The sequence below is a fragment of the Eucyclogobius newberryi genome, unplaced genomic scaffold (genome assembly GCF_026437365.1).
Source record: "Eucyclogobius newberryi isolate DKJ021-1_F unplaced genomic scaffold, fEucNew1.0.hap1 SCAF_14, whole genome shotgun sequence".
Taxonomy (NCBI): Eukaryota; Metazoa; Chordata; class Actinopteri; order Gobiiformes; family Gobiidae; genus Eucyclogobius; species Eucyclogobius newberryi.
Window position 1 is genome coordinate 34,408,004 of NW_027315768.1, and position 10,000 is coordinate 34,418,003.

The window sequence follows — 10,000 nt, forward strand, 5'->3', positions numbered from 1 at the left end:
TTTTAATTCAAAACATTGTCCCAAATTAAAAGGTGATAATGACACGTCTGTTTTCTGTCTGCAGCGAGGCCACGACCTCTACGAGGGCGTGAGAGCAGGTACCTCATTTATTTATCTGTATTTCATTTTTGTTTCATTTATTGTGATTTATTTTTGATTGTTTTTATTTTGAATGGATTTCAATTTATTTAATTGTATTTAATTTATTTGTATTTATTTATATTTACTGAAAATAATAATAATACTGAAAATAATAAGTAAAATAATACTGTAAATCATAATAATTAAAATAATACTGTAAATAATAATAATTAAAATAATACTGAATATAATAATAGTAATAATGAAAATAATAATACTGAAAATAATACTGAAAATAATAATAATAATGAAAAAATTAATACTGAAAATAATAAAGTAATAATACTGAAAATAATAATACTGAAAATGAAAATAATAATATTATTAATGAAAATCATGTAAATCTCACTGTTCCTGGTTGTGTCCAGTGCTGGTGGACAAAGACCAGAGTCCGTGCTGGAGTCCCTCTTCTCTGGACCAAGTCTCGGACCAGGACCTGGACCAGTGCTTCTCCTCGCTCGGACCCAAAGAACTGGTTTTGTGAAGGAGATCCGGGTCTGAAGACACCAGATCCGGGTCCGAAGACACGAGATTTATGGCTGAACATTGTGTAAAATATGTGTGATTATCAGTGGCGGGCCGTGGGTCTGGGACCTGGACCTTCAGCGAGGTCCTACACAGTCCCACCCATGAATCCACCTCTTATTACCATCATTATGATGTCGTGGCTCTAGACCAGGGGTGGTCAAACTACGGCCCGCGGGCCAAATACGGCCCGTTTGTCTTTATAATCCGGCCCGCCAATCATGCCAAGTAATAAAAAAAAAATTGCCCTCAGGCATCTGTCTGCACTTGTATCCATAATAAGGATGACATGAAATTAATTAAATAATAGATATTCAATAGCCTATTTGACAGAAAAGTGATTTTTTAATTATTTTTTTTAAATAAAATTTCACAGGAATGATCGCGGGCCGGCCCTCCGCTACGTGCTTGGATTTGAATATGGCCCTTGGAGGAAAATAATTGCCCACCCCTGCTCCACCCCTGCTCCACCCCTGCTCCACCCCTGCTCCACATTTAGACAGAGACACCGTTTAAGCAGACGGCGCAGGGGAAGAGTACAATACACTTCAACTAACAATATGTCCCTGTTTTTTCTTCACTGTTTCATTGTGCAGTTTCCTGGTTCTGAGGTTCTGGTCGACACATTTTCATTTCCATTCACTTCAAGCTACAAGCACCAGCTCTGTTGAGTCTGAAGGTCAGAGGGCAGATGAAGGTCAGAGGGCAGATGAAGGTCAGAGGGCAGATGGAGGTCAGAGGTCAGATGAAGGTCAGAGGGCAGATGAAGGTCAGAGAGCAGATGAAGGTCAGAGGGCAGATGAAGGTCAGAGGGCAGATGAAGGTCAGAGAGCAGATGAAGGTCAGAGGGCAGATGAAGGTCAGAGGGCAGATGAAGGTCAGAGGGCAGATGAAGGTCAGAGAGCAGATGAAGGTCAGAGGGCAGATGAAGGTCAGAGGGCAGATTTCAGATCCCTGGCAACACATGAGGCTGAATATGATTGGATCAAAGATCTAACATAAGACCAGCCTCCAATCTCAGCCTGGGGCAGAAGCAGTGCAACCAAGAGGAAAGACATGAAATGAGGAGTATAACTCTTACTCTGGGGAATAATGTAATAAATATTTGTGGGAAAATATATATATTTTTAAATCATATTCTCATTATGTTAATGCCAGCAGAGAAGGCTGATGATTTATTATAAAACTGTAGCATTTCAGAACATGTTTGTTTGTGGGAAGCAAAGACTGACTTTAAGAAATGATCATGTTCATGTTTTGGACTAAATATTTACAATAAAGACCTCATTAAATCAAAATGTCAAAAAAATCAATAACCAACCCGGGGTTAGTTTTGTACAAATTAGATGTAACCAACCACAGTCCGCGCATAATTTCAGGTTTTGTCAGATTTCTGAAGTACAAAAGTACATGTTGTACTTCAGTCACAGTGAATACTTGTTTCTCCTCGTCTTTATTTGTAGTAACGACTTCATGATTTAATGATGATGAAATTGTTGCTAATCTTGAACTTTGTTTATTTTGTTCTCTTAATATTTCGTAACAGTTTTTCTTTTGTAATATTTTTACAGATAGACTCAAAATAGAAACTTTCTTCTGTGATTTAATCAAGTCTAGATGAAACTGTGAATGTTGTTTTGATGAAATGATAAATTTGACTCTGGAGTTTGTCATTTATAGTGAAGAAAATGTAAAAAGCAAATCATATGTAAAATGTGATATTTCTGCCAGTCTCTGCCCAGTCTGTGCCAGTCTGTGCCCGTCAGCGTCATGAGGTCAGAACATCACGAGGTCAGACGGGTGCCATCTGTGCCAACGCCCTGGCATTAAACCCCTTTATTTACCAAATTACACTCCTTGATTTTTGGTTGATCTTTCTCGAGCCGTCTCCATGGCCACGTACAAGTTCAATGCCACGCCGCAAAACCTTCCAGAATCGACAGCATCTCCATGGCGACAAGCAGAAGCAAATGACACGCACCTTAAATCCACTATTAATGCGTTGGTTACTTTGTAAACTGCTGTTGCCGCGGCGATTGTGACGTGAAATCCTGACGCGCATCTTTCTTTTTGGCCCCGCCTCTTTCTCCAAACGATATTTTCTGTTTGGCGTCGACGTCCGCGGTTTAAATCCTCCACTAAAGTGTGTCAATCCTCTCTAATGCCGGATCAGCTCTGAGCCGCGGCGCTGTGAAAAGTTACCCACGGCAACCGGATTAAGAGGCGCGGCCAAAAACACGCTGCAGCCAACCCAAATCCGGAGAGGTTTACCGTCCCATTACGTTTATTATATCGCTCCCGAGGTTTACCCGTGTGTATTTCATTGTGTAAAATGTAAAGTTTAAAAAATATAATTAACGTTTCAAACTTTACGCATAATGAATCGTAAACAAAAGCGGCAAAACAAAGCTGTGATAACGAGTCTGGACATATTTAAAGTGATTTTCAAATAAATAACTTAATCATAAAGAATGTTGAAGTTCTTTATGTCGACAATGTAAATGAATGGAGAGAGGGACGAGGCAGGGCAGTGCTTGGTCCCCCCTTTTGTTTGCGACGATCAAACTGAAATCAACCAAAAATCAAGACAATTTTTTCTTTAAACTTTGATGGAGAGCTCTGATTGGTCCTGACCAGAGGGAGGAGTTATAGCTGAGACTCGCCCTGTCCTTGTGTACGAGTCCAACAGTTTCACACTCGAGCGCTTAAAGCCTGTGGAGGTCAAAAGGTCACTGAAAACATCTAAGACGGTGTCCATTGAGAACCGTTATATTCATGGTTTTAGAGTCATTTTAAAGGTCCTGTATCATGCAAAATGGACTTTTCAGCGCTTATAGCCTTCTTACAGTGCTATTGGTGCCTCATATGTGCCCAAAGTGTTTTTTTGATTGATAACCCCAGTTTTTAGCGAGAGTACAGTCTATATCCTTCTCCTCGGATGTGCAGACGGCCGGGTGCTACTCGCATCATCACTATTCCCTCCTTCTCCACATCAAAAATAGCATGAAATGGGATCTTTAAACCTCATTTATCACTCATTTAGGTCAGATGAAGATCTCGTGGCTCTTGTGTAAAGTCTGGAGATGTCATTGCGTTGCCTAAAGTTCTACGGCGCGGCATTAAACCTAAAACCGCGGAGCTCGGTCGGTTGAACGTTGCGTGTTTTTCAAGGCGACGCTAAAAAAAAAAACACCAACTGCAACTGTCACATCGTGGAATGTTCCAGATGGAAATAATAAGATAATCTCCACGAGGCGGTTACAAAGTCCATGTTGTGAAGAATATGTGTGTTTGTTTTGTGCCGGTGCCAAGTCGATCGCTAAACGCGCCCTCTGAACGGCAGAACGCGCCCTCTGGACGGCAGAACGCGCCTTTTGGACGGCAGAACGCGCCCTCTGGACGGCAGAACGCGCCCTCTGGACGGCAGAACGCGCCCTCTGGACGGCAGAACGCGCCCTCTGAACGGCAAAACGCGCCCTCTGAACTGCAGAACGCGCCCTCTGAACTGCAGAACGCGCCCTCTGAACGGCAGAACGCGCCCTCTGAACGGCAGAACGCGCCCTCTGGACGGCAGAACGCGCCCTCTGGACGGCAGAACGCGCCCTCTGGACGGCAGAACGCGCCTTTTGGACGGCAGAACGCGCCCTCTGGACGGCAGAACGCGCCCTCTGGACGGCAGAACGCGCAACACGCCCACGGCAGAACGCGCCCTCTGAACTGCAGAACGCGCCCTCTGAACTGCAGAACGCGCCCTCTGAACTGCAGAACGCGCCCTCTGAACGGCAAAACGCGCCCTCTGAACGGCAGAACGCGCAACGCGCTCACGGCAGAACGCGCCCTCTGAACGGCAGAACGCGCCCTCTGGACGGCAGAACGCGCCTTTTGGACGGCAGAACGCGCCCTCTGAACGGCAGAACGCGCCCTCTGAACGGCAGAACGCGCCCTCTGGACGGCAGAACGCGCCTTTTGGACGGCAGAACGCGCCCTCTGAACGGCAGAACGCGCCCTCTGAACAGCAGAACGCGCCCTCTGAACGGCAGAACGCGCCCTCTGAACGACGCCCGTGTGCTAAGTGCGCCCGTGGTCGCGTCTAATGCTGGTAAATGGAGGTTTGGGTGACGTCGTTCCCCGGCGAGGCCATTAGGGTCTGATCTGAGAGAGCATCAGAATCCCCGGGGAGGGCATCTGAGTGAAAAGAGAGCCACATTACTGTTCTTCAATAAGCTCGCGTATGAAAAGGCGCGGCTCACGTGACATCACAACAACAACAACAACAAACTGAGCCGGAGATTTAGCCTTTTCATCCCTTTTTTTAAACTTTGCAACACGCAGATTTGTTGAGGTGGTTTATAGTCGATATCGCAGTAATTATTGGGTCAATTCACATGAAACAAACACTGTCAAGTTTGGATATTTATTCCAGGAATGGTACATTTCCGTTATAAAGGACGCGAAAGCTATGATTACCGTATTTTCCAGACTATAAGTCGCACCTTTTTTCATAGTTTTGGCCGGGGTGCCACTTATACTTATATACTTATACTCCAGAGCGACTTATATAGTTTTTCTTCTTCTTTATTATGCATTTTTTGGCTGGTGCAACTTATACTCCGGAAAATACGGTAGTAAATCTGTCGCTGCGGCGTTTGTAATTCTTCTCAGTATTTGCAGTTTTCATTAAAAAAAACAAAGCAAATATTCCATCCTCAATTGTGCCATTTAAGTCTCTTGCGTCGTCAGGGGGTGTCGCACTCAATGTACGGGATATCCAAGTATCTCCTGTCCAGCTCCGCCCACTGCTGCACCGCCCGGCTCACGATCTCCTCCGACAGCCTGTGGGCGTAGTCCAGCAGCGCCGCGTTCTCGGGAGCGGGGCGGCCGTCTTGGGACTGCCCATCCGGCCGCACCAGGTACGCCTTGTCCCCGCCCCCGCGACCACGGGCCGGCTCTGCGGAGTGGTCGCGCTTTTTGGACTTCACGCAACCCATAGTCCTGAGTAGTTTGTGCATTTAGACAGAGGGGACACTTCTTAGTTTATAGATCCACAAATCGCCATGACAACGAGACAAGAATAGTTATAGTAGTCGAGTTAGACGTTTAAACACAGAACGGGCTCATTTCAAACCCTTTGCAGCCGCTCCAAACTTATTTTTCACTCTCTAATTATTCACCACGGCGAGTTGAGCAGCGTTTTTCACACGACTCACAAAGGCCAGAGCGAATGCTAACAGCTACTAGCATGCTAACAGCTACTAGCATGCTAACTGCGCACTTTGTAGGTTTTTCTTTCCCCAAAATGCCATGTCGGCCATACAAAAATAGTTATGGTGAACTCTCTGAGCCAGAGCGGAGTTTTGTCGTCGGCTAATGCTAACAACTAGCATGCTAACAGTGCACTTCCTGGTTTTCCAGCTGGTTTTATAATTGGACGCAGACGGCGCGCAGCGCGCAGATTTGACTTTATCGCATTAATAAAAATTGGCAAAAATAAATGTCTCAAAATAACAATTTAAAGACCCAACATTTCAATAATAAAAAAACAGTTATGTTGTTATTTAGTAATTATAAAATAGAGTTATACATATATATTTATGAACACATCCGGCAGAAACATAAATGCTAATAATACTTTCTACTATAACAACATAGGTATTGGGTAATATAGATTCATAATTTAAAATAATCTTTGAATATTTTAACTATAACAAAATAATATTATGGGTGATGTATTATTATTAAGTATTTATAGAATTTAAAGTAACCTGGATAAGTATAAAATTGCTAAATCAACTTCATATATATCAGATAGAAAACATATAGTTTATTTTATTATTTTATTTTATAAAGTGGGCTGCAAAACACAGCTTAATATTTTTGTAATTAGACAAATACTCATAAAGTTGTTGATTCAATTAAAATTAATTAAATTAAATTCTTTGCCGTTTGTTTCATCTGCTCTTTTCATCCATGTTTCCGGAAATGGAAGTGAGAGAACGTCGCTCCTCGTGCGGCGCTCGTTTTGGCGGAAGTTGATGAGTTAAAATCCTCGTGACGATCCCGGACGAGACGATCCCGGACGTGACGATCCCGGACGAGACGATCCCGGACGAGACGATCCCGGACGAGACGATCCCGGACGAGACGATCCCGGACGTGACAATCGTCCTTCACCGCGGCAGATTCACAACTTACAACTGCAAAAAGAACAAAAACATGAATTAGAACGATTCATGTGACCAAAAAATACAAGAGGATTTTAAACGCTGCAGAGATTCGAATTCCTAAAATATAAACCTTCACAGTCGTCATCCCCATGTAAGGGCCAAAAACACAAAGGGGGCGGAGCCCACTCAAAATTAACAAAAGTATCCGTCAGTGAGCAGGGACCCACGCCATGAGGAAAATGTAGTTTATGATATTTGAAAAATGGGAAACATTGTTTTTACATCGGAATATTCTTCTTTCTTCTTCTCGGGACAAACCCCCCCATTTTTCACCCAGTGAACATGACGAAAATTCACACAAATGTTCACACCCCTAAAAGTCGTGCCTCTACATTCTGGCTATTTCCCTTTTCTAAAATTTAAAATGTGCGCGTCAGCGCCCCCAAATGTACCAAAAATGCACTGAGAGATAGGAAATGACCCAAAAAAATCTGATTGATGAATTTGGCGCAGAGGTAGATGGCGACAAGAGAAGTAAAAAATATTATTACGGCAACACCGTCCACCCAACCAAATGTCGGCCATATTGCTTCAAAAATGGCTAAACATGACTCGGGAGTTTTTCCAAACGTCGTACTTTTACGAACTCCTCCCAGGGCGTTTGCTCTAAAAAGCTGAAATTGTGTGAAAATGGTTCTGAGGAGTGGGACATCAAAAGAAAACTGTAGCTAGAATTTCAGAAATTTCCCAAATTTTAAATTTGCTGTCGTTTGCGCAGATAAAATCCGAATTGCGTCAAATTAGAATCAGTTGTTAAACTCTTTGGCCCTAAACCTACTTGAAGTGAAATAAATTATTTTGGCAGGACAGAACCCCCTACAGATTTTATATGGAGGGTAAAATGTTTAGTTTGCGAAATTTTACACAAAATTCAACTTTGGCATCCTGATCAAAAAATGAGACCTATGTCATATTTGTTAGGGCGTAGCCATAGCGATGACAGAACCTCCCATGTTAATCCAATAGTGAAATCGCTGGATCTCTGAAATGTGAACATGACTCGTCCACTTTAGGGACCGTCAGACGTGAGTCACATTTTCACTCTGAGTCACAGACTTTTCTCTTCATTTGTAAATAAAAGGGTGGAAGATGTGACAGCGTCACAGACTCAGCAGTGGATGTAATACAAGGACAATTGGGGCCACGCCCCCTCCTCTTGCGGCGTGGCCAGCGCCGATCATCGCCGCTTGCGGCTATATTTAATTATTACTTTTATGTATTTATTATTATTATTTATTTATTTAAATAATTAGTATTCATTTATTTTGTCTAACGTTCTGGTTATGTTTCTTGTTTTTTGCTTGTGTAAATTTAATTTAATAATTAATAAAAAAAATGAAAATAATAATTCATGCCAAGATTGTTTTTTGTTTCTTTTTTTTGGGTTTTCGCTCTGGTCGTGTTCTGTGTTTTCTCTGTTCTTGGAAATGTGGAGATAAAAACAAGCAAACACCAGATTAAAATTGGACTTCACCTGAAACTAAACAGAAAGAGGGCCAGAGCTAAACCAGTCCTAAACCCGGACTAAACCTGGACTAAACCCGGACTAAACCTGGACTAAACCAGTCCTAAACCCGGACTAAACCTGGACTAAACCAGTCCTAAACCCGGACTAAACCTGGACTAAACCAGTCCTAAACCCGGACTAAACCTGGACTAAACCAGTCCTAAACCCGGACTAAACCTGGACTAAACCAGTCCTAAACCCGGACTAAATCTGGACTAAACCAGTCCTAAACCCGGACTAAACCTGGACTAAACCAGTCCTAAACCCGGACTAAACCTGGACTAAACCTGGACTAAACCAGTCCTAAACCCGGACTAAACCTGGACTAAACCAGTCCTAAACCCGGACTAAATCTGGACTAAACCAGTCCTAAACCCGGACTAAACCTGGACTAAACCAGTCCTAAACCCGGACTAAATCTGGACTAAACCAGTCCTAAACCTGGACTAAACCAGTCCTAAACCCGGACTAAATCTGGACTAAACCAGTCCTAAACCCGGACTAAACCTGGACTAAACCAGTCCTAAACCCGGACTAAACCAGTCCTAAACCCGGACTAAATCTGGACTAAACCAGTCCTAAACCTGGACTAAACCAGTCCTAAACCCGGACTAAATCTGGACTAAACCAGTCCTAAACCCGGACTAAACCTGGACTAAACCAGTCCTAAACCCGGACTAAACCTGGACTAAACCAGTCCTAAACCCGGACTAAATCTGGACTAAACCAGTCCTAAACCCGGACTAAACCTGGACTAAACCAGTCCTAAACCCGGACTAAACCTGGACTAAACCTGGACTAAACCAGTCCTAAACCCGGACTAAACCTGGACTAAACCAGTCCTAAACCCGGACTAAATCTGGACTAAACCAGTCCTAAACCCGGACTAAACCTGGACTAAACCAGTCCTAAACCCGGACTAAACCTGGACTAAACCAGTCCAAAACCCGGACTAAATCTGGACTAAACCAGTCCTAAACCCGGACTAAACCTGGACTAAACCAGTCCTAAACCCGGACTAAACCTGGACTAAACCAGTCCAAAACCCGGACTAAATCTGGCCTAAACCTGGCCTAAACCTGGCCTAAACCAGGACTAAACCAGGACTAAACCAGGTCTAAACCAGGTCTAAACCAGGACTAAACTAGGTCTAAACCAGGCCTAAACCTGGACTAAACCAGGCCTAAACCTGGACTAAACCAGGCCTAAACCTGGACTAAACCTGGACTAAACCAGGACTAAACCTGGAGTAAACCAGGACTAAACCAGGACTAAACCTGGAGTAAACCAGGCCCAAACTAGACCTAAACCTGGACTAAATCAGGACTAAACCTGGACTAAACCAGGACTAAACCAGGTCTAAACCAGGACTAAACCAGAATTAAACCAGGACTAAACCAGGACTAAACCAGGTCTAAACCAGGACTAAACCAGGACTAAACCAGGTCTAAACCAGGACTAAACCAGAATTAAACCAGGACTAAACCAGGACTAAACCAGGTCTAAACCAGGACTAAACCTGGACTAAACCAGGTCTAAACCAGGCCTAAACCAGGACTAAACCAGGACTAAACCAGGACTAAACCAGCTCTAAACCAGGACT

General features: G+C 43.5%; 3 protein-coding genes across 3 annotated transcripts in view; 1 reads left to right on the forward strand and 2 right to left on the reverse strand.

Annotated features, from left to right (window-relative positions):
• Nucleotides 1–2,148, forward strand: part of hibch (3-hydroxyisobutyryl-CoA hydrolase) — a 21,349-nt gene extending 19,201 nt beyond the window's left edge. The window contains exons 13-14 of the mRNA XM_072445295.1: nucleotides 65–98; nucleotides 510–2,148. Coding sequence (XP_072301396.1) covers nucleotides 65–98; nucleotides 510–625 — 150 coding nt within the window. The 3' untranslated portion in view covers nucleotides 626–2,148. The remainder of the gene's footprint in view (nucleotides 1–64; nucleotides 99–509) is intronic.
• LOC140360019 (E3 ubiquitin/ISG15 ligase TRIM25-like) overlaps nucleotides 1–10,000 on the reverse strand; it is a 441,716-nt gene that overhangs the window by 262,278 nt on the left and 169,438 nt on the right. The window lies entirely within an intron of this gene.
• Nucleotides 5,371–5,736, reverse strand: cunh2orf88 (chromosome unknown C2orf88 homolog). Its single transcript, XM_072444095.1, has one exon. The coding sequence runs from the start codon at nucleotides 5,673–5,675 to the stop codon at nucleotides 5,403–5,405; it is 273 nt and encodes a 90-aa protein (XP_072300196.1). The 5' UTR covers nucleotides 5,676–5,736; the 3' UTR covers nucleotides 5,371–5,402.